Source organism: Gobius niger, assembly GCF_951799975.1.
Source record: "Gobius niger genome assembly, chromosome: 11".
In the NCBI taxonomy this organism is placed as follows: domain Eukaryota; kingdom Metazoa; phylum Chordata; class Actinopteri; order Gobiiformes; family Gobiidae; genus Gobius; species Gobius niger.
In genome coordinates, this window is record NC_136862.1 from 1888154 (window position 1) to 1912757 (window position 24604).

The 24604-nt window shown below is 43.1% G+C and overlaps 1 protein-coding gene across 3 annotated transcripts; it reads left to right on the forward strand.

Moving 5' to 3' along the window:
• Window positions 1–510: 510 nt before the first annotated feature.
• lig3 (ligase III, DNA, ATP-dependent) lies at window positions 511–23181 on the forward strand (the record flags this gene model as incomplete). 3 transcript variants are annotated; one of them, XM_079566873.1, is made up of 20 exons in its annotated part: window positions 511–1032; window positions 4523–4660; window positions 5917–6138; window positions 8270–8421; window positions 12762–12928; window positions 12998–13075; window positions 13846–14014; window positions 15064–15219; window positions 15291–15422; window positions 16529–16608; window positions 16679–16766; window positions 17850–17927; window positions 17994–18117; window positions 18193–18335; window positions 18435–18509; window positions 19174–19320; window positions 19948–20077; window positions 20215–20375; window positions 20572–20652; window positions 22930–23181. In XM_079566873.1, exons 1-20 carry the CDS (start codon window positions 513–515, stop codon window positions 23179–23181), a joined length of 3093 nt encoding a protein of 1030 aa, XP_079422999.1. In that variant the 5' UTR covers window positions 511–512. The 3 variants fall into 3 exon arrangements, with proteins under 3 accessions (XP_079422999.1, XP_079423000.1, XP_079422998.1); XM_079566874.1 differs by having other exon boundaries at window positions 4523–4651; window positions 5908–6138; window positions 19948–20081; window positions 20264–20375; XM_079566872.1 differs by having other exon boundaries at window positions 4523–4651; window positions 5908–6138.
• Window positions 23182–24604: the final 1423 nt, after the last annotated feature.

Below are 24604 nucleotides of genomic sequence, written 5' to 3' on the forward strand. Positions count from 1 at the left end.
CAAAATATTGACAAAAAAGTGACGAAAAATGGATGAAAAAGTGGCAAAAATGTCACAAGAAATTGACAAAAAATTGACGAAGAAATGACAAAAATGTGACAATATAGTCCCCCTTTTATCCGCTTAGAAAAATCCACATTGTTTAATTGTGTGTAATTATACTTTGTAGTGGAACACTTCACGTAACCATATTTAAATAGGGAAAACGTGGAAGAGCTTGGTAGCTTCTATCTTGACCTGTTTTGGAGCTATAGAGGAGAGAGGGAGAGGCTAAATGCTAACGCCGTCTGCGCTGTGTTTACGTGACTGAAGATCAGACAGGTCCTAAAGAACTCGTCACAGCTCAGGTAAGAACATATCTCAGTGTGGAAAAACGCTGGCCTGTTCCTTTAAGTCTGCCTGCCCATTTTCACCCCTCTTGGCCGGCTTCCTCACACTGGGTATTTCCTGTTTTAGATCAATATAGTGTAAGATAGTGATTTGTTTTCTTTTGTTTTAGGTTTTCGTGCTGAATGCTGAGTCGCCTCATCTTCCAGACGGTCAGATCTTTGAGCCTTCGTCCTCATGGCGCGCTCCAGAGTTTGAATCGTGCCTCCAACAAATCCACCGCGTTCCCTTCACACCTTCACTCAGTCCCCGCCCCCTTCCATGCGTTAGCTCCTCCTCCTCCTCCGCCGCCCGTCTCGTTTTTATCGCCCCGGAATCGCCTCGCCCCGTCGCCCCGCAGCCTCTCCAGCGACGCCGTCATGTCCGAGCAGCGCTTCCTGGTGGAGTACGCCAAGCGCGGCACGGCGGGCTGCAAGAAGTGCAAGGACAAGATCGCCAAGGGGGTGGTGCGCATCGGGAAGGTGGTGCCCAACCCCTTCAGCGAGTCGGCGGGCGAGATGAAGGAGTGGTACCACGTCAAGTGCATCTTCGAGAAGCTGGAGCGGGCGCGGGCCACCACCAAGAAGATCGAGGACATCACGGAGCTGGAGGGCTGGGAGGAGCTGCAGGACGAGGACAAGGAGATCGTCAACAAGTGCGTCGCCGGTCAGTGCTCAGTGCCCGTCCACATTATACCTCCATGTTCTAACACCTCCATGCTCTAACACCTCCATGTTCTAACACCGCCATGTTCTAACACCGCCATGTTCTAACACCTCCATGTTCTAACACCTCCATGTTCTAACACCTCCATGTTCTAACACCTCCATGTTCTAACACCTCCATGTTCTAACACCTCCATGTTCTAATACGGTTATACCTCCATGTTCTAACACGGTTATACCTCCATGTTCTAACACGGTTATACCTCCATGTTCTAACACCTCCATGTTCTAACACCTCCATGTTCTAACACCGCCATGTTCTAACACCGCCATGTTCTAACACCGCCATGTTCTAACACCTCCATGTTCTAATACGGTTATACCTCCATGTTCTAACACGGTTATACCTCCATGTTCTAACACCTCCATGTTCTAACACCTCCATGTTCTAACACCGCCATGTTCTAACACCGCCATGTTCTAACACCGCCATGTTCTAACACCGCCATGTTCTAACACCGCCATGTTCTAACACCATTTATACCTCCATGTTCTTGTGAAAATGGCAACAATACTGAGACAAAAACAATGATGGAAATGTGACAAATAAGTGACAAAAAATGTATGAAAAAGTGGCAAAAATGTGCCAAAAAAATGACAGAATTGTGACAAAAATTACGACAAAAATTACGACAAAAAATGACAAAAAAAGACAAAATTGTGACAAAATTTTGATAAAAATTTGACCAAAAAATAAAAAAATGTGACCATTAAATGACAAAAAAATGACAAAAATTTGACAAAAAATGGACAAAAATGTGACAAAAAAATGACAAAAAAATGTGACAAAAAAATGTGACAAAAAAATTACAAAAAATGAAAAAATTTGACCATTAAATGACAAAAAACCACACCATTTACACCTCCATGTTCTAACACGGTTATACCTCCATGTTCTTGTGAAAATGGCAACAATACTGAGACGAAAACAATGAAATGTGACAAAAAAAGTGACGAAAATTGATGAAAAAGTGGCAAAAATGTCACAAAAATGTCACAAGAAATTGACAAAAAATTGAAGAAAAAATGACAAAATTGTGACAAAAATTTGATAAAAAATTGACAAAAATGTGACAAAAAATACGACAAAAAAAGACAAAAGTGAAAAAAAATGTGACAAAATTTTTTACAAAAATATGACAAAAAATGAAAAAAAATGTGACCATTAAATGACAAAAAACCATACCATTTATACCTCCATGTTCTTGTGAAAATGGCAACAATACTGAGACGAAAACAATGATGGAAATGTGACAAAAAAGTGACAAAAAATTTAAGAAAAAATGACAAAAATGTGACAAAAAAAGACAAAAAAATGGGAAAAAAATGACAAAAATGTGACAAAAAAAGACAAAAAAATGGGGAAAAAATGACTAAAATGTGACCATTAAATGACAAAAAACCACACCATTTATACCTCCATGTTCTAACACACATACCTCCATGTTCTAACACCTCCATGTTCTAACACCTCCATGTTCTAACACCGCCATGTTCTAACACCGCCATGTTCTAACACCGCCATGTTCTAACACCGCCATGTTCTAACACCGCCATGTTCTAACACCGCCATGTTCTAACACCGCCATGTTCTAACACCATTTATACCTCCATGTTCTTGTGAAAATGGCAACAATACTGAGACAAAAACAATGATGGAAATGTGACAAATAAGTGACAAAAAATGTATGAAAAAGTGGCAAAAATGTCACAAGAAATTGACAAAAAATTGAAGAAAAAATGACAAAAATGTGCCAAAAAAATGACAGAATTGTGACAAAAATTACGACAAAAATTACGACAAAAAATGACAAAAAAAAGACAAAATTGTGACAAAATTTTGATAAAAATTTGACCAAAAAAATAAAAAAATGTGACCATTAAATGACAAAAAAATGACAAAAAAATGACAAAAATTTGACAAAAAATGGACAAAAATGTGACAAAAAAATCACAAAAAAATGTGACAAAAAAATTACAAAAATATGACAAAAAATGAAAAAATTTGACCATTAAATGACAAAAAACCACACCATTTACACCTCCATGTTCTAACACGGTTATACCTCCATGTTCTTGTGAAAATGGCAACAATACTGAGACGAAAACAATGAAATGTGACAAAAAAAGTGACGAAAATTGATGAAAAAGTGGCAAAAATGTCACAAAAATGTCACAAGAAATTGACAAAAAATTGAAGAAAAAATGACAAAATTGTGACAAAATTTGATAAAAAATTACAAAAAATGTGATAAAAATTTGACCAAAAAAAATACAAAAAATTGACCACAAAAATGCAAAAAATGTAACAAAAAATGACAAAAAATATGACAAAAAAAAGACTAAAAATTGACAAAAAAATGAAAAAACATTGGCAAAAAGTGACAAAAAATTGATGAAAAAGTGGCAAAAATATCACAAAAATGTTACAAGAAATAAACAAAAAATTGAAGAAAAAATGACAAATGTGACTAAATTGGGACAAAAATTTGATAAAAAATGAACAAAAAAATGACAAAAATGTGCTAAAAATTTGGAGAAAAATTTTTACAAAAATGTGACCATTAAATGACAAAAAACCATACCATTTATACCTCCATGTTCTTGTGAAAATAGCAACAATACTGAGACGAAAACAATGTTGGAAACGTGACAAAAAAGTGAGAAAACATTGGCAAAAAAGTGACGAAAAATTGATGAAAAAGAGGCAAAAATGTCACAAAAATGTTACAAGAAATTGACAAAAATTGAAGAAAAAATTACAAAATGTGACAAAAAAATGACAAAATTGTGACAAAATTTGATAAAAAATTACAAAAATTTGATACAAATTTGACAAAAAAAATACTAAAATTTGACCAAAAAAAATACAAAAATGTGACAAAAAATGAAAAAAAAAATGAAAAAAATGGCAGCAATACTGAGACGAAAACAATGATAGAAATGTGACAAAAAAATGACAAAAATGTGACTAAATTGGGACAAAAAATTGATAAAACATTGACAAAAAAAATACAAAAATGTGACCATTAAATGACAAAAATATGACAAAAAATGTGATGAATTTTTTTTAACAAAAATGTGGTAAAAAAATGACAAAAATGTGACCAAAAAAAGACTAAAATGTGATTAAAAAAAAAATACAAAAATGTGATAAAAAAAATTACAAAAATGTGACCATTAAATGACAAAAAAACATACCATTTATACCTCCATGTTCTAACACGGTTATACCTCCATGTTCTAACACGGTTATACCTCCATGTTCTAACACGGTTATACCTCCATGTTCTAACACGGTTATACCTCCATGTTCTAACACGTTTATGCTGTAACAAATGTAAAGCTTCATCCCCTGCTCCTCCTCCTTTGTTCATATGTTCATGCTGAAGAACCACGGGCCTTTTCCCCAATGTCTCCTTTGTTTCCAGACTTACTGACCAAAATCAACGCCAGTCCAAAGAAGAAGGTCCAGGCCAAGCTGAACACCAGCGCGAAGCTCCTGTCTCCTCCTGCAGACCCGTCCGTGAACGCCCCGCGCAAGTTCTCCGGCTTCACTGGTAACTCCTGTAATATTATACATGTGTACAGAGAGATCATGGACCCGGTGACTGATGTTAATGATCATTTTTGTAATTCATACAGTTCATACAGTCATACAGTGCCTGCCCATGCTTTAAATGAATAAAGCTCAGGCATTGGGAGCTTTAGGACATGGACTTTTCTGTCTATGATGGACAGAGACATAAAAATAAAAATTATATTGAATGAAAATAAAAATTAAAAATAAATGGCATCAGCACAATTCTAATATAACGGCTCTTAACCTCTTAACTCCCGCCTGAACCGAGAGCATTTTCTCCAGTTCAGCTTTACCCAAATCCTGTTGGTCAGTGTAACGCCTCATTTGAAAGCTAAGATCTACAAAACTCATCTAAATGGATCTTTTTCCTCACGTCATCAGATTTTTTCCCATCTTTTTTTGGGGGGGGGGGGGAGTATGCAACTCATTTTGGGACTTTTTTTTTGCTTTTTTGTCATTTTTCGTCACTTTTTTGTCATTTTTTGGTCACTTTTTTGTCACTTTTTTGTCATTTTTTTTGTCATTTTTTGGTCATTTTTAGTAATTTTTTGTCATTTTTCCCCCCATTTTTGCCACATTTTTTTGCCACATTTTTGTCACATTTTTGTCAATTTTTTGTGACATTTTTGTCCATTTTTTGTAATTTTTTTGTCATTTTTTGTCATTTTTTTGGTCATTTTTTGTCATTTTTTCCCCCATTTTTTCATCATTTTTTGCCACATTTTTGTCACATTTTTGTCCATTTTTTGTCATGTTTTGTCTATTTTTTTGTGACATTTTTGTCCATTTTTTTGTCAATTTTTTTGTGACATTTTTTGTCATTTTTTGTCATTTTTTGTCAATATTGTGTCATTTTTTCGTCAATTTTTTGTGACATGTTTGTGACATTTTTGCCACTTTTTTGTGAATTTTTTGTCACATTTTTGTCAATTTCTTGTCAAATTTTTATCACATTTTTGTCCTTAAAGCCAAACTGGAGAAAATGTGCTCGGTTCCGGTGGGAGTTAAGGGCTTAAATGTGTCGCCTACTTTACTTAAGGAAACGTACACGAGTAAATTAACTAATTACAAACCAAACTGCTGTGAGAAAAGTAAGAATGTTGAAGAAAATGCCTTGTAAAAGCAGGAACCGGAAAGTAATACACGTCTTCTTTTCTGGGGGGGAAAAACTGAAAGAAAACAAGGTGAACGTTTCCTTCTTATTAACCACTGACCTCGTTCCTCTTTTCCCAGCGGCCAAAGCGGGCCCCTCCTCCGGCGGCAGCAGCAGCAGCAGCCCGGGCCCCTCCAGCGCCGGCCCCTCGTCCCAGGGCAGCGCTCTGTCCCGGCAGCTCTGTGACCCCGCCCACAAGGACTGCCTCCTCCGGGAGTTCCGGAAACTGTGCGCCCTGGTGGCGGAGAACTCCAGCTACAACACCAAGACCCAGATCATCGAGCGCTTCCTCAAGAAGGGCACGGGGGGAGGTCAGTGCGCCCCGTTTAGGCCCCGTTTAGCCCCCGTTTAGCCCCCGCTTAGCCCCGTTTAGCCCCGTTTAGCCCTGTTTAACCCCGTTTAGAACCCGTTTAGAACCCGTTTAGCCCCCGTTTAGCCCCGTTTAGCCCCGTTTAACCCCGCTTAGCCCCGTTTAACCCCGCTTAGCCCCGTTTAGCCCCACTTAGCCCCGTTTACCTCCGTTTAGCCCCGTTTAGCCCCGCTTAGCCCCGCTTGGCCCCCGTTTAGCCCCGTTTAGCCCCGTTTAGCCCCGTTTAACCCCGCTTAGCCCCGTTTAGCCCCACTTAGCCCCGTTTACCTCCGTTTAGCCCCGTTTAGCCCCGCTTAGCCCCGCTTGGCCCCCGTTTAGCCCCGTTTAGCCCCGCTTAGCCCCGTTTAGCCCCGTTTAGGCCCCGTTTAGCCCCGTTTAACCCCGTTTAGCCCCGCTTAGCCCCGTTAACAAAAATTTGATAAAAAATGTGACAAAAAATTACAAAAAATTGAAGAAAAATGATAAAAAATGTGACCAAAAAATGACAAAAATTTGATAAAAAATGGACGAAAAAATTACAAAAATGTGACAAAAAAATTACAAAAATTTGATTGCAAATTGATTAAAATGGATGAAAAAATGACAAAAATGTGACAAAAATGTGATAAAAAATGGACAAAAAAATGACAAAAATCTGACAAAAAAATTACAAAAAATTGACAAAAAATTGACAAAAAATGGATGAAAAATGGATGAAAAAATGACAAAAATGTGACGAAAAAATGACAAATTTGATTAAAAATTGATGAAAAAATTACATAAATGTGACAAAAATTTGATACGAATTTGACAAAAAAATCACAAAAAATTGATAAAAAATGGACGAAAAAATGACAAAAATTTGACAAAAAAATTACAAAAATTTGATTAAAAATTGATGAAAAAATGACATAAATGTGACAAAAATGTGATTAAAAATTTGACAAAAAAATCACAAAAAATTGATAAAAAATTGATGAAAAAATGACAAAAATTTGACAACAAAAATTACAAAAATTGGATTAAAAATTGATAAAAAAATGACATAAATGTGACAAAAATTTGATAAAAAATTTGACAAAAAAATCACAAAAAATTGATACAAAATGGACGAAAAAATGACAAAAATGTGACAAAAAAATTACAAAAATTTGATTAAAAATTGATGAAAAAATGACATAAATGTGACAAAAATTTGATAAAAAATTTGACAAAAAAATCACAAAAAATTGATAAAAAATGGACGAAAAAATGACAAAAATTTGACAAAAAAATTACAAAAATTTGATTAAAAATCGATGAAAAAATGACATAAATGTGACAAAAAATTGACACAAAATTGACAAAAAAATCACAAAAATTGATAAAAAAAAATCACTAAAATTTGACAAAAAAATCAAAAATGTGACAGACCGTTTATCCCCCTCTGTCCCCGTTTACAGACCGTTTATCCCCCTCTGTCCCCGTTTACAGACCGTTTATCCCCCTCTGTCCCCGTTTACAGACCGTTTATCCCCCTCTGTCCCCGTTTACAGACCGTTTATCCCCCTCTGTCCCCGTTTGCAGACCATTTATCCCCCTCTGTCCCCGTTTACAGCCCGTTTATCCCCCTCTGTCCCCGTTTACAGACCGTTTATCCCCCTCTGTCCTCGTTTACAGCCCGTTTATCCCCCTCTGTCCCCGTTTACAGACCGTTTATCCCCCTCTGTCCTCGTTTACAGCCCGTTTATCCCCCTCTGTCCCCGTTTACAGACCGTTTATCCCCCTCTGTCCCCGTTTACAGACCGTTTATCCCCCTCTGTCCTCGTTTACAGACCGTTTATCCCCCTCTGTCCTCGTTTGCAGACCGTTTATCCCCCTCTGTCCCCGTTAGCAGACCGTTTATCCCCCTCTGTCCCCGTTTACAGACCGTTTATCCCCCTCTGTCCCCGTTTGCAGACCGTTTATCCCCCTCTGTCCCCGTTTGCAGACCGTTTATCCCCCTCTGTCCCCGTTTGCAGACCGTTTATCCCCCTCTGTCCCCGTTTGCAGACCGTATATCCCCCTCTGTCCCCGTTTGCAGACCGTATATCCCCCTCTGTCCCCGTTTGCAGATAAGTTCCATGGAGACCTGTTCCTGACGGTGAAGCTCCTCCTCCCTGGCGTGGTGAAGAGCGTCTATAACCTCAACGACAAACAGATCGTGAAGCTCTTCAGCCGCATCTTCAGGAGTAACCAGGAGGACATGGTGCGGGACCTGGAGCAGGTAAAGCCCTGTAGATGCTCTTCTAAAACCAGGCTACAGGAGCTGGAACTAAGGGTTTAGAGAAGGGTTTGGAGAAGGGTTTGGGGCAGGGTTTGGAGCAGGGTTTGGGGAAGGGTTTGGAGAAGGGTTTGGAGCAGGGTTTGGAGCAGGGTTTGGAGCAGGGTTTGGGGAAGGGTTTGGAGAAGGGTTTGGGGAAGGGTTTGGAGAAGGGTTTGGAGAAGGGTTTGGGGAAGGGTTTGGAGAAGGGTTTGGGGAAGGGTTTGGGGAAGGGTTTGGAGCAGGGTTTGGAGCAGGGTTTGGGGAAGGGTTTGGAGAAGGGTTTGGAGCAGGGTTTGGAGAAGGGTTTGGAGCAGCGTTTGGAGAAGGGTTTGGAGAAGTGTTTGGAGCAAGGTTTGGGGAAGGGTTTGGGGAAGGGTTTGGAGCAGGGTTTGGGGAAGGGTTTGGAGAAGGGTTTGGAGAAGGGTTTGGGGAAGGGTTTGGGGAAGGGTTTGGAGAAGGGTTTGGAGAAGGGTTTGGGGAAGGGTTTGGAGAAGCGTTTGGAGAAGGGTTTGGAGCAGGGTTTGGAGCAGGGTTTGGAGCAGGGTTTGGAGAAGGGTTTGGAGCAGGGTTTGGAGAAGGGTTTGGAGCAGGGTTTGGAGAAGGGTTTGGAGAAGGGTTTGGAGCAGGGTTTGGAGAAGGGTTTGGAGAAGGGTTTGGAGCAGGGTTTGGAGCAGGGTTTGGAGCAGGGTTTGGAGAAGGGTTTGGAGCAGGGTTTGGAGCAGGGTTTGGAGCAGGGTTTGGAGAAGGGTTTGGAGCAGGGTTTGGAGAAGGGTTTGGAGAAGGGTTTGGAGCAGGGTTTGGAGAAGGGTTTGGAGAAGGGTTTGGAGCAGGGTTTGGAGCAGGGTTTGGAGAAGGGTTTGGAGCAGGGTTTGGGGAAGGGTTTGGAGAAGGGTTTGGAGCAGGGTTTGGAGCAGGGTTTGGAGCAGGGTTTGGAGCAGGGTTTGGAGAAGGGTTTGGGGAAGGGTTTGGGGAAGGGTTTGGGGAAGGGTTTGGAGCAGAGTTTGGAGCAGGGTTTGGAGAAGGGTTTGGAGCAGGGTTTGGAGCAGGGTTTGGAGCAGGGTTTGGAGCAGGGTTTGGAGCAGGGTTTGGGGAAGGGTTTGGAGAAGGGTTTGGAGCAGGGTTTGGAGCAGGGTTTGGAGCAGGGTTTGGAGAAGGGTTTGGAGAAGGGTTTGGAGCAGAGTTTGGAGCAGGGTTTGGAGAAGGGTTTGGAGAAGGGTTTGGGGAAGGGTTTGGAGAAGGGTTTGGGGAAGGGTTTGGAGCAGAGTTTGGAGAAGGGTTTAGAGCAGGGTTTGGAGAAGGGTTTGGAGCAGAGTTTGGAGCAGGGTTTGGAGAAGGGTTTGGAGAAGGGTTTGGAGCAGGGTTTGGAGAAGGGTTTGGAGCAGGGTTTGGAGCAGGGTTTGGAGCAGGGTTTGGAGCAGGGTTTGGAGAAGGGTTTGGAGCAGGGTTTGGAGCAGGGTTTGGAGAAGGGTTTGGAGAAGGGTTTGGAGAAGGGTTTGGAGAAGGGTTTGGAGAAGGGTTTGGGGCAGGGTTTGGAGAAGGGTTTGGAGCAGGGTTTGGAGCAGGGTTTGGGGAAGGGTTTGGAGCAGGGTTTGGAGCAGGGTTTGGAGCAGGGTTTGGAGAAGGGTTTGGAGCAGGGTTTGGAGAAGGGTTTGGAGCAGGGTTTGGAGCAGGGTTTGGGGAAGGGTTTGGAGCAGGGTTTGGAGCAGGGTTTGGGGAAGGGTTTGGAGCAGGGTTTGGAGCAGGGTTTGGAGAAGGGTTTGGGGAAGGGTTTGGAGCAGGGTTTGGAGCAGGGTTTGGGGAAGGGTTTGGAGCAGGGTTTGGAGAAGGGTTTGGAGCAGGGTTTGGAGAAGGGTTTGGAGCAGGGTTTGGAGCAGGGTTTGGGGAAGGGTTTGGAGCAGGGTTTGGAGCAGGGTTTGGAGAAGGGTTTGGAGCAGGGTTTGGAGCAGGGTTTGGAGCAGGGTTTGGAGAAGGGTTTGGAGCAGGGTTTGGAGCAGGGTTTGGGGAAGGGTTTGGAGCAGGGTTTGGGGAAGGGTTTGGAGCAGGGTTTGGAGCAGGGTTTGGAGCAGGGTTTGGGGAAGCGTTTGGAGAAGCGTTTGGGGAAGGGTTTGGAGCAGGGTTTGGGGAAGAGTTTGGAGAAGAGTTTGGAGAAGAGTTTGGAGCAGGGTTTGGAGCAGGGGTTGGAGCAGGGTTTGGAGAAGGGTTTGGAGCAGGGTTTGGAGCAGGGTTTGGAGCAGGGTTTGGAGCAGGGTTTGGAGCAGGGTTTGGAGCAGGGTTTGGAGCAGGGTTTGGAGCAGGGTTTGGAGCAGGGTTTGGAGCAGGGTTTGGTGAAGGGTTTGGGGAAGGGTTTGGAGAAGGGTTTGGGGAAGGGTTTGGAGCAGGGTTTGGAGCAGGGTTTGGAGCAGGGTTTGGAGAAGGGTTTGGAGCAGGGTTTAGAGAAGGGTTTGGAGCAGGGTTTGGAGAAGGGTTTGGGGAAGGGTTTGGAGAAGGGTTTGGAGCAGGGTTTAGAGAAGGGTTTGGAGCAGGGTTTAGAGAAGGGTTTGGAGCAGGGTTTGGAGCAGGGTTTGGAGAAGCGTTTGGAGAAGCGTTTGGGGAAGGGTTTGGAGCAGGGTTTGGGGAAGAGTTTGGAGAAGAGTTTGGAGAAGAGTTTGGAGCAGGGTTTGGAGCAGGGTTTGGAGCAGGGTTTGGAGCAGGGTTTGGAGCAGGGTTTGGAGAAGGGTTTGGAGCAGGGTTTGGAGCAGGGTTTGGAGCAGGGTTTGGAGCAGGGTTTGGAGAAGGGTTTGGAGCAGGGTTTGGAGCAGGGTTTGGAGCAGGGTTTGGAGCAGGGTTTGGAGCAGGGTTTGGAGCAGGGTTTGGAGCAGGGTTTGGAGCAGGGTTTGGAGCAGGGTTTGGAGCAGGGTTTGGAGAAGGGTTTGGAGCAGGGTTTGGAGAAGGGTTTGGGGAACGGTTTGGGGAAGGGTTTGGAGAAGGGTTTGGGGAAGGGTTTGGAGCAGGGTTTGGAGCAGGGTTTGGAGCAGGGTTTGGAGCAGGGTTTGGAGAAGGGTTTGGGGAAGGGTTTGGTGAAGGGTTTGGAGAAGGGTTTGGGGAAGGGTTTGGTGAAGGGTTTGGAGCAGGGTTTGGAGAAGGGTTTGGGGAAGGGTTTGGTGAAGGGTTTGGAGAAGGGTTTGGGGAAGGGTTTGGGGAAGGGTTTGGGGAAGGGTTTGGTGAAGGGTTTGGAGAAGGGTTTGGGGAAGGGTTTGGGGAAGGGTTTGGAGCAGGGTTTGGAGCAGGGTTTGGAGCAGGGTTTGGGGAAGGGTTTGGAGAAGGGTTTGGAGCAGGGTTTGGAGAAGGGTTTGGAGAAGGGTTTGGGGAAGGGTTTGGAGAAGGGTTTGGGGAACGGTTTGGGGAAGGGTTTGGAGCAGGGTTTGGAGCAGGGTTTGGAGCAGGGTTTGGAGCAGGGTTTGGAGCAGGGTTTGGGGAAGGGTTTGGAGAAGGGTTTGGGGAAGGGTTTGGAGAAGGGTTTGGGGAACGGTTTGGGGAAGGGTTTGGAGCAGGGTTTGGAGCAGGGTTTGGAGAAGGGTTTGGGGAAGGGTTTGGTGAAGGGTTTGGAGAAGGGTTTGGAGCAGGGTTTGGAGCAGGGTTTGGAGCAGGGTTTGGAGCAGGGTTTGGAGCAGGGTTTGGGGAAGGGTTTGGAGAAGGGTTTGGGGAAGGGTTTGGAGAAGGGTTTGGAGAAGGGTTTGGGGAACGGTTTGGGGAAGGGTTTGGAGCAGGGTTTGGAGCAGGGTTTGGAGAAGGGTTTGGGGAAGGGTTTGGTGAAGGGTTTGGAGAAGGGTTTGGGGAACGGTTTGGGGAAGGGTTTGGAGCAGGGTTTGGAGCAGGGTTTGGAGCAGGGTTTGGAGCAGGGTTTGGAGCAGGGTTTGGAGCAGGGTTTGGGAAAGGGTTTAGAGAAGGGTTTGGAGCAGGGTTTGGGGAAGGGTTTGGGGAAGGGTTTGGAGCAGGGTTTGGGGCAGGGTTTGGAGCAGGGTTTGGAGCAGGGTTTAGAGCAGGGTTTGGAGCAGGGTTTGGAGAAGGGTTTGGAGCAGGGTTTGGGGAAGGGTTTGGAGCAGGGTTTGGAGAAGGGTTTGGAGCAGGGTTTGGAGCAGGGTTTGGAGCAGGGTTTGGAGCAGGGTTTGGAGCAGGGTTTGGAGCAGGGTTTGGAGCAGGGTTTGGGGAAGGGTTTGGAGCAGGGTTTGGAGCAGGGTTTGGAGCAGGGTTTGGAGCAGGGTTTGGAGCAGGGTGAGACTGAACAAACTCCTCTCTGACCTCTGACCTCTGCCTGTGCTCAGGGCGACGTGTCGGAGACCGTGCGGATGTTCTTCGAGGACAGCAAGTCCTTCCCTCCCTGCACTAAGAGCCTCCTGACGCTGCAGGAGGTGGACGCCTCGCTGACGCGCCTCGCCCAGCTCACCAAGGAGGACGAGCAGCAGACCGAGCTGGAGTCCATCGCCAAAAAGTAACTCTACAGGCGGCTTTAACATCCGTGTGTGTGAAAACAGACGTTCAGGTGTTTCCTTTGTCACAGATGCACCAGTAATGACCTGAAGTGCATCATTCGCCTGATCAAACACGACCTGAAGATGAACGCAGGAGCCAAACACGTGTGAGTGTGGACAGTTCATCTCCTCTTCATTTAACCCCTTAACTCCCACCTGAACCGAGCACATTCTCTCCAGCTTTACCCCAATCCAAAAGCCTCTGGAAAAAGAGCTGTGAAAATAGAGACAGAACTGAGACGAAAACAATGATGGAAATGTGACAAAAAAGTGAGAAAACATTGATTAAAAGTGGCAAAAATGTCACAAGAAATTGTAAGTAAGTAATCTTTATTTATATAGCACCTTTCACAGGCAAAGGCCACAAAGTGCTTCACAACACAAAATGATGACATTGAAATTGACAAAAAATTCCCCAAAAAAATGACAAAAATGCAACAAAAATTTGATTAAAAAATTGACGAAAAAATTATTAAATGATAAAAATTTGACCTAAAAAAATGTGAAAAAAAAAATACAAAAATGTGATCAAATTTTTGTAATTTTTTTGTTACATTTTTAAGAAAAAATTATAAAAATGTGACAAAAAATGACCAAAAATGACAAAAACGTGATAGAAATATGACAAAAAAATACTAAAAATTGACAAAAAATTGACAAAAAAAATTACAAAAATTTGAAGGAAAAATGACAAAAAAGTTACAAGAATCAGTTGAATACCCAACAAAAAAATGATGGAAAAAAAATCTGACGTGAGGAAAAAGCTCCTCTCGGTTCAGGCGGGAGTTAAGAGGTTAACCTTTCCAGAGCTGCGAGTCTTCACTGCAGAGTCTCGCCTTGTTAATAACACGGTTAATTAAAACCTTTGCACCGACAGTCTGGACGCTGTGGATCCAAACGCCAACGATGCCTTCAAAGCCTCCAGGAACCTGGGGGACGTGATCGAGCGCGTCCTGAGGAACCAGCAGGAGGCGACGAACGGCTCGGGGCCCAGGAAGCTGCTGACGGTGGAGGCGTCGCTCATGACGCCCGTGCAGCCCATGTTGGTGAGGAGACAGTCTTTAGTGAAGGCGATGTGTCGGGGTCTGAGAACAGAGACGGGTCTTTGAACTAAACACCACAGAATGAGCCGTTTATTACGTCGTTTTCATCAATGTGAACAGAAACGGTGAAAAGTGTCTAACGTTAGCGCTGACCTGTAGCTTGAGCTTTAAATGACCGACCGCTTCCTCTCTCGGACAAAAAGGAAATCAAAGCTGTTTCCTTCATTCATGTTAACCCCTTAACTCCCACCTGAACCGAGCACCTTTTTCTCCAGTTTGGCTTTACCCCAATCCATAAGCTTCTGACAAAATAGTGACGAAAACATTGACAAAAAAGCGGCAAAAATTTCACAAAAATGACCCAAAAAATGAGAAAAATGTTACAAAATATGACAAAAAAATGACCAAAATTTGATTAAAAAATTGACGAAAAAATGACAAAAATGTGACAAAAAAATTTGATAAAAATTGACGAAAAAATTACAAAAATGTGTCAAAAAATTACCAAAAATGCGACAAAAAATATACAAAATGTGACAAAAAAATGACAAAAATGTGATAAAAATTTGACAAAAAAAATTGACAAAAATGTGATAAATAAAGTTACAAAAATGAGTTGAATATCCAACAAAAAAATGATGGAAAACAAATCTGATGACGTGAGGAAAAAGATCCTCCCGGTTCAGGCGGGAGTTAAGAGGTTAAACTCGTGTGAATGGACCTAAATCGGGAAAACTTGTTTTTGTTTTGAGTTTGTATAAATGAGTGGATCTCAGTCAGACGACGACTGTAGGGCTTTATGGATGTTTTTGTTTTGAGTTTGTATAAATGAATGGATCTCAGTCAGACGACGACTGTAGGGCTTTATGGATGTTTTTGTTTTGAGTTTGTATAAATGAGTGGATCTCAGTCAGACGACGACTGTAGGGCTTTATGGATGTTTTGTTTTGAGTTTGTCTAAATGAGTGGATCTCAGTCACATGACGACTTTAGGGCTTTATGGATGTTTAGTTTGTGAACACGCTCTCTGAAACTCCCCCGTCCCGTCGCAGGCCGAGGCGTGTAAGTCGGTGGAGTACGCCATGAAGAAGTGTCCGAACGGGATGTACTCGGAGATCAAGTACGACGGCGAGAGAGTCCAGGTCCACAAGAGCGGAGACACGTTCAGCTACTTCAGCCGCAGCCTGAAGCCCGTCCTGCCGCACAAGGTCAGCCCTGCACATACACGCACTTCCTCTGGGCCCTTGTGTTCTGTGGATTCATCTGTGGCCGTTTGCAGGTGGCTCATTTCAAAGAGTTCATCCCCAAAGCCTTCCCCGGAGGACACAGCATCATCCTGGACGCCGAGGTGCTGCTCATCGACACCAAGACCAGCAAACCCCTGCCGTTCGGGACGCTGGGAGTTCATAAGGTCAGGCTTCAACCCCTTAACTCCCACCTCAACCCCTTAACTCCAGCTTTAACCCCTTAACTCCCACCTGAACCGAGCACTTTTTCTCCAGTTTGGCTTTGCCCCAATCCAAAAGCTTCTGGAAAAAAAGGTGTGAAAATAGTGACAAAACTGAGACGAAAACAATGATGGAAATGTGACAAAAAAGTGAGAAAACATTGACAAGAAAATGACGAAAAATTGAAGAAAAAGTGGCAAAAATGTCAAAAAAAATATCACAAGAAATTGACAAAAAATTGAAACAAAAATGTTACAAAAAAAATACAAAAATGTGACAAAAAATTGAAGAAAAATAACAAAAATGTGACAAAAAATTGATAAAAAAAATGGACGAAAAATGTGACAAAAAATAACAAAAAATTACAAAAAAATGACAAAAAAATGACAAAATGTGACAAAAAAATGACAAAAAATGACAAAAAAGTTACAAAAATGAGTTGAATACCCAACAAAACAATGATGGAAATGTGACAAAAAAGTGAGAAAACATTGACAAGAAAATGACGAAAAATTGAAGAAAAAGAGGCAAAAATGTCAAAAAAAATATCACAAGAAATTGACAAAAAATTGAAACAAAACTGTTACAAAAAAATACAAAAATGTGATATAAAATTGAAGAAAAAATGACAAAAATGTGACAAAAAAATGACAGAAAAATGACAAAAATGTGACAAAATTAAATGACAAAAAATGACAGTTACAAAAAATTGAAGAAAAAATCACAAAAATGTGACAAATATGTGACAAAAAAAATACAAAAATTTGACAAAATGTGACAAAAAAAATGACAAATGTGTTGAACACCCAACAAAAAAATGATGGAAAAAAAATCTGATGACGTGAGGAAAAAGATCCTCTCGGTTCAGGCGGGATAAGAGAGGTTAAGGTTAAGAGATTAAGAGGGCGTGTCCTAAATGGAGCTTTTCACCACAGTCTAATGTCGGTCTAATGTTTAATTTGATAAAGCTTTGGTTCGTTCAGGACGTCACTGACTCTTTCTTTAGCCTCAGAACGTTTCTGAACCTGATGTTCTTGAATCTCACCTCTGACCTGCCGTTGTTCCACAGAAAGCTGCCTTCCAGGACGCCAACGTGTGCCTCTTTGTCTTCGACTGCATCTACTTCAACGGCGTGAGCCTCATGGAGAGGTCAGAGCGAGTGTTTCTCATGAACGCCTGTTAGAACCTTCAATAACCCTCTGTATCTGCTGGTCCTCAGGCCTCTGTGCGAGCGCAGGAAGTTCCTCCACGACAACATGGTGGAGGTGCCCAACCGCATCCTGTTCTCCGAGATGAAGCACGTCACTGTGAGTTCTTTCACTATGGCTGATTCACCCCTTAACTCCCACCTGAACCGAGCGCATTTTCTCCAGTTTGGCTTTACCCCAATCCAAAAGCTTCTGGAAAAAAGCTGTGAAAATCAATCAAAACAAAACGGAGACGAAAACAATGATGGAAATGTGACAAAAAAGTGAGAAAACATTGACAAAAAATGGACGAGAATTGATGAAAAAGTGGCAAAAATGTGACAAAAAATTGATTAAAAATGTGACAAAAAATGACAAAAATTTGATGAAAAAATTGATGAAAAAATGACAAAATGTGACAAGAAAATGACAAAAAAAATGACAAAAATGTAATAAAAAATGATGAAAAAGTGGCAAAAATGTGATAAGAAATTGACAAATAATGACCAAAATGTGACAAAAAAATGACAAAAAAATTATTAAAAATGTGACAAAAATTTGATTAAAAAAATGACAAAAATGTGACAAAAAATAACAAAATATGTGACAAAAAATGACCAAAAATTGATTAAAAATGTGACTAAAAAATGTCAAATTGATTTAAAAAATGACAAAAAATGTGATAAAAATTTGACCAAAAAATTACAAAAAAAATTACAAAAAAATTACAAAAATGTGATAGAATGTGACAAAAATTTGACAAAAAATGGCAAAAATGTGACAAAAATTTGATAAAAAAAAGATTGATAAAAAAATGACCAAAATGTGACAAGAAAATGACAAAAAAATGACAAAAAAATGACAAAAAAATGACAAAAATGTAATGAAAAAATGATGAAAAAGTGGCAAAAATGTGACAAGAAATTGACAAATAATGACCAAAATGTGACAAAAAATTGATTAAAAAAATTACAAATGTGACAAAAAATGACCCAAAATTGATAAAAAAAATGACAAAAATGTGACAAAAAACTACAAAAAAGTTACAAAAATGAGTTGAACACCCAACAAAAAAATGATGGAAATAAAATGTGATGTCGGGAGGAAAAAGCTCCTCTCGGTTCAGGCGGGAGTGAAGAGGTTAAGGGACTAAAGCTCTAATCTCCCTCTGAACTCCTGTCGTCTGTGTCTCGTCTGTGTCAGAGAGCTGCAGACCTGGCGGAGATGATCACCAGAGTGATCCGTGAGGGGCTGGAGGGGCTGGTGCTCAAAGACCTGAAGGTCAGTCTGATCCTCCTGGGTTTAAACCTGACTGAGTGAGTTAAATAACCCGGTGTGTCGGCGCAGGGCTCGTACGAACCCGGGAAGCGCCACTGGCTGAAGGTGAAGAAGGACTACCTGAACGAGGGCGCCATGGCGGACACGGCCGACCTGGTGGTGCTGGGAGCGTTCTACGGGAAAGGCTCCAACGGTCGGTCACTCTCAGGAACCCCACCCTTACGTGAGACTGTGTGCTGACGCTGCTGTGTCTGTGCTCCGCCTCCAGGGGGCATCATGTCCAGCTTCCTGATGGGCTGTCTCGACCCCGACTCGGGGAAGTGGTGCACCGTGACCAAGTGCTCCGGCGGCTACGACGACGCCATGTTGGCCCGGCTGCAGAAGGAGCTGGACGTAGTCAAGATCAGTAAGGTGCGGTTTCACTGAGGACACGCCCCCAACCCCGCCCACAGACGCTCCAAACCCCTCCCCCTAAACCCATCCCTGAAAAACCTCTCCCTCTCTCTCCAGGAGCCCGGCAAAATCCCGCCCTGGCTGAAGATCGTGAAGAACTATTACCCAGACTTCATCATCCGCGACCCCAAGGTGAGGCAGGAAACACATGAAGTGAATCAGTGAATTACGCCAAAAGTCATTGTATTCAAACTGACACATTCTGTCTTAGAAAATGCTGACATTATTCATTATTAAAGTTTGTAAAACAGCTGGTCCAGGATGCTGAAGGAGTGAATTTATAATGTTGTATATGATCAAATCTCACTGAAATGCTTCTATAATCCACTGACCCTGTGAGCTGCAGCTGCGGAGCATTATTTATTTATTTAGTTATTTAAAGAGGGGGTGTTCTGCTTGTTTCAGTCCCATAGCACCAGTCTATATCACACTACAATGATGACAAACCTTCTGTTGGTCTGTAAATGCAGTAAATTAGAATAACTGCCTTGTATAAAATGTCTCTCTCAAAATGGCTGTAGTGAATGTCTTGAAATAGGCCTCTGTCTCTTTAAGAACCTCTGAGCCTTTAGACACGCCCCCTCCACACGCTGTCTGTGGCATCAGTGGGGAGGGGGTTCTGCTGAGGAGCAGTGGTTGGTTACTCGGCTGGTGACGAAAGCTCGGAGGCGTCTCCAGGAGGTGGGGGCGTTCCTAGGAGGACTCAGGCAAACCTGTCCCTAAAATGGCCGCCTCTGTGCCCTGTCCTGTCTCTGTCCCGTCTCTGACCCGCCTCTGTGCCATGTCCTGTCTCCAGAGCGCCCCCGTGTGGGAGATCACCGGCGCCGAGTTCTCCAAGTCTGAGATGCACACGGCCGACGGCATCTCCATCCGCTTCCCGCGAATGACCCGCGTCCGAGACGACAAGGACTGGCAGACGGCGACGAACCTGCACCAGCTCCGGGTCAGTCTGAAGTCCCCTCGGCCAGTCGAAATGACAAAAATGGATGAAATGGATGAAAATGTGACAAAAAGACAAAAAAAAAAGACAAAAATGTGACACAAATGTGACAAAAATGTGACAAAAATTTGATAAAAATGTGACAAAAAATGTGACAAAAAAGTGACAAAAAAATTACAAAAAAAAAAGACAAAAATGTGACACAAATTTGACACAAAATGACAAAAAATGACAAAAATGTGACAAAAAATTAATAAAAATGTGACAATTTGACAAAAAAATGACAGAAATTTGATTTAAAAAAATGACAAAAAATGGACAAAAAAATTACAAAAAAGTGACAAAAATTTGATAAAAATGTGACCCAAAAAAAAATATATATATTTTTTTTTACAAAAAAATGAAAAAAAATGAAAAAAATTACAAAAAATTGTAAAAATGTGACAAAAAAAAATTACGAAAAAATTAGAACAAATTACAAAAATGTGACAAAAAATGAAAAAAAATAAATGACAAAAAAATTACTAAAAAGTGACTAAAATTTGACAAAAATGTGACAAAAAAATGACCAAAAAAAGTGACAGAAATGTGTCCACGCTGAAGCAAAGTGTTTCCTCTCTGCTTCCTCAGGAGCTGTTCCGGATCTCCAAAGAGAACTGCGACTTCCAGGTGAGCGCCGGGCCGTCAGCGGTGAAGGAGGAGAGAGACTCGTCAGGAGAAGATTCACCTCCACCTCCTAAAGCCGGAGCCAAGAGGAAGAGTAAGTCCCACGAGTTACAGAGCTTAAAGACCAGAGCTGAACTTAAGTAAAAGTTAATGTAGTTAAAAAGCCTTGAATTGTGCTCACACCGACACGGATCTTAAATGAAACATGCTCAGACTTTTGGTCTTTTCCAGGTAACCCCAGCACACCTAAGGCCACGCCCAAGGCCACGCCCAGAGCCAGCCCCAGCACGCCCAAGGCCAAGGCGGTGAAGACGGAGCCCCGCACCCCGGACTTTAAGGCGGTGAAGACGGAGCCCCGCACCCCGGGCTCTGAGGCCGGCAGTGCCAAGAAGGTAACGTGTCCCACAGTCCCACCACTGACCTCTCCTCATGTCCCACAGTCCCACCACTGACCTCCTCAGTCCCACAGTCCCACCACTGACCTCTCCTCAGTCCTGCAGTCCCTCTGACCTCCTCAGTCCTCAGTCCCTCTGACCTCCTCAGTCCTGTTGTCCCTCTGACGTCCTCATGTCCTCGTGTCGTCCTCAGGTGAAGAAGTCTGAAGGCGCGCACACAAACGGACAGAACCACAAGGCGACTGCGCAGCTGCTGCAGACAAACACAGACAAGGTACAGACTCTTTCCAGACCTTTAGATCCAGAGCTTTAGATCCAGAGCTTTAGATCCAGAGCTTTAGATCCAGAGCTTTAGATCCAGAGCTTTAGATCCAGAGCTTTAGATCCAGAGCTTTAGATCCACACCTTTAGATCCGGACCTTTGGATCCGGACCTTTAGATCCGGACCTTTAGATCCGGACCTTTAGATCCGGACCTTTAGATCCGGACCTTTAGATCCGGACCTTTAGATCCGGACCTTTAGATCCGGACCTTTAGATCCAGAGCTTTAGATCCAGAGCTTTAGATCCAGAGCTTTAGATCCGGACCTTTAGATCCGGACCTTTAGATCCGGACCTTTAGATCCGGACCTTTAGATCCGGACCTTTAGATCCGGACCTTTAGATCCACGCCTTTAGATCCTGAGCTGTAGATCCAGACCTTTAGATCCGGACCTTTAGATCCAGAGCTTTAGATCCAGAGCTTTAGATCCAGACCTTTAGATCCACGCCTTTAGATCCAGAGCTTTAGATCCAGACCTTTAGATCCAGAGCTTTAGATCCAGAGCTTTAGATCCAGACCTTTAGATCCGGACCTTTAGATCCGGACCTTTAGATCCGGACCTTTAGATCCAGACCTGTAGATCCAGACCTTTAGATCCAGACCTGTAGATCCGGACCTTTAGATCCAGACCTTTAGATCCAGACCTTTAGATCCAGACCTGTAGATCCAGACCTTTAGATCCAGACCTTTAGATCCGGACCTGTAGATCCAGACCTTTAGATCCGGACCTTTAGATCCGGACCTTTAGATCCAGACCTTTAGATCCGGACCTTTAGATCCGGACCTTTAGATCCAGACCTTTAGATCCGGACCTTTAGATCCGGACCTTTAGATCCAGACCTTTAGATCCAGACCTTTAGATCCAGACCTTTAGATCCAGACCTTTAGATCCACACCTTTAGATCCAGACCTGTAGATCCGGACCTTTAGATCCAGAGCTTTAGATCCAGACCTTTAGATCCAGAGCTTTAGATCCAGACCTTTAGATCCGGACCTTTAGATCCGGACCTTTAGATCCAGAGCTTTAGATCCAGACCTTTAGATCCGGACCTTTAGATCCAGAGCTTTAGATCCGGACCTTTAGATCCAGACCTTTAGATCCGGACCTTTAGATCCAGAGCTTTAGATCCAGACCTTTAGATCCAGAGCTTTAGATCCAGACCTTTAGATCCGGACCTTTAGATCCACACCTGTAGATCCAGACCTTTAGATCCGGACCTTTAGATCCAGACCTGTAGATCCAGAGCTTTAGATCCAGAGCTTTAGATCCGGACCTTTAGATCCAGACCTGTAGATCCGGACCTTTAGATCCAGAGCTTTAGATCCAGACCTTTAGATCCAGAGCTTTAGATCCGGACCTTTAGATCCGGACCTTTAGATCCAGAGCTTTAGATCCAGACCTTTAGATCCGGACCTTTAGATCCAGAGCTTTAGATCCAGACCTTTAGATCCAGAGCTTTAGATCCAGACCTTTAGATCCGGACCTTTAGATCCACACCTGTAGATCCAGACCTTTAGATCCGGACCTTTAGATCCAGACCTGTAGATCCAGAGCTTTAGATCCAGACCTTTAGATCCGGACCTTTAGATCCAGACCTTTAGATCCAGACCTGTAGATCCAGACCTGTAGATCCAGAGCTTTAGATCCAGACCTTTAGATCCAGAGCTTTAGATCCAGACCTTTAGATCCGGACCTGTAGATCCAGACCTTTAGATCCGGACCTTTAGATCCGGACCTTTAGATCCGGACCTTTAGATCCACACCTTTAGATCCACACCTTTAGATCCACACCTTTAGATCCAGACCTTTAGATCCACACCTTTAGATCCAGAGCTTTAGATCCAGACCTTTAGATCCAGAGCTTTAGATCCAGACCTTTAGATCCAGACCTTTAGATCCAGACCTTTAGATCCAGACCTTTAGATCCAGAGCTTTAGATCCAGACCTTTAGATCCAGACCTGTAGATCCAGACCTTTAGATCCAGACCTTTAGATCCAGACCTTTAGATCCAGACCTTTAGATCCAGACCTGTAGATCCAGACCTGTAGATCCAGACCTGTAGATCCAGAGCTGTAGATCCAGACCTGTAGATCCAGACCTGTAGATCCAGACCTGTAGATCCAGACCTTTAGATCCAGACCTGTAGATCCAGGAGCTGCTGTGAAGGCTCTGACTGAAACCTAAAGTTCAGCTCCGTGCCTGGTCCTCACGGCGTTCCTCTCCCTCAGACGCTGCTCGACATCTTCAGCGGAGTGAAGCTCTTCCTGCCGTCCTCGGTGCAGGACTTCGAGCGGCTGCGGCGATACTTCGTGGCGTACGACGGGGACCTGGTCGCGGATTACGACTCCGGCTCCGCCACGCACACCATGAGCGGCGGCGAGGAGGACGAGGAGGACGCGGAGGGGGGCGGGGCCATGAGGGTGTCGCCCGGGTGGGTGTGGGAGTGTATACGCAGGAGGCGCCTGGTGCCCGCCTGCTGACGCTGAGCAATAAAACCACGAGGCAGAGACACGAGGGCTTTGCTTCACCTGGGGGGGGGGGTGTGATGTCACTGTGGAAGGATCGGGGTTAACCTGGGGGGGGATCGGGGTGAACCATGTTTGTGCAGAAAAGGTTTTGTTTTTTATTAAGAATCATGTGAAAGCTTGACTTTAAAGTGCACATATCCTGCAGATGAGGCTTAAAACATGACTTTAGGGTTTAATAATGTGAAATGATGCTTCTGTAAGAATGAAATACTAAAGGTGCAAGAACTTGTGCTTGTTCTTGAGGCAAAAAGAACGTTAGCGAAAATAAATAAATATGGCTGGGGCGCTGGTTAAAGTGATGGTCTGGAAGAATTGGGCGTAATCGAAATTCGATTACGATTTCGATTACAACAGTAAACGATTACAAAAATAGCATAATCGCAAAAAAAACGATTGTAATTTATTTTTATTTTTTTCATTTTTTTTTTTTAAATTTTTTCACTTTTTTTATTTATTCTTGAAATCTTTTTAATTTTTTCATTTTTTAAAATTTGTTAATTTTTAAAAAAAATCAATTATTTTATTCAATTTTTTTTGTCTTTAATTTTTTTTGTCGTTTTTTTCAATTTATTTTTTCAATTTTTTTGTTTTTCAATTTTTTTTCTTTTTTTTCACTTTTTCAAAAAAAAAAACATTTTTTTATTTTTAGCAATTTTTTTCTTTATTTATTTTTGCAATTTTTTTTCTTCACTTTTTCACTTTTTTTTTTTGGTGCAATTTTTTATTTTTTGCTAAACAGACTTATTTCACGGCGCTGGGATTATTTTCCCTTCGCTTTTCTCGTGCCACGGCTCATGCTTTTGTCTGACACAAAAACAAACGGCGCTGTGTGATGATGTCATCAGGCCGCGCCGCTCAGTTTACTTGCGCAGGTGTGAGGCCTGGCCAGCAGGGGGCAGGTGTGAGGGCCGGCCAGCAGGGGGCAGGTGTGAGGGCCGGCCAGCAGGGGGCAGGTGTGAGGGCCGGCCAGCAGGGGGCAGGTGTGAGGGCAGCAGGGGGCAGGTGTGAGGGCTGACCAGCAGGGGGCAGGTGTGAGGGCAGCAGGGGGCAGGTGTGAGGGCCGACCAGCAGGGGGCAGGTGTGAGGGCCGACCAGCAGGGGGCAGGTGTGAAACAGAGACCTCTCTTTAATCAAGGCAAACTTGAAATCATTTGTACTTTTATGACTGTCCAGAAAACATAAAATATCATCATAGTGTTTTGATTAATAAGTAAATAAAATAAAGATAGACTTTTTTTTAAAGGCAACAAATAATCGTTTGAATAATCGTGATTTCAATTATGACAAAAATAATCGTGATTATTATTTTTTCAATAATCGAGCCGCCCTATGGAAGACTGACGCATTTTCCGGACGATAAGTCGCACTATTTTCC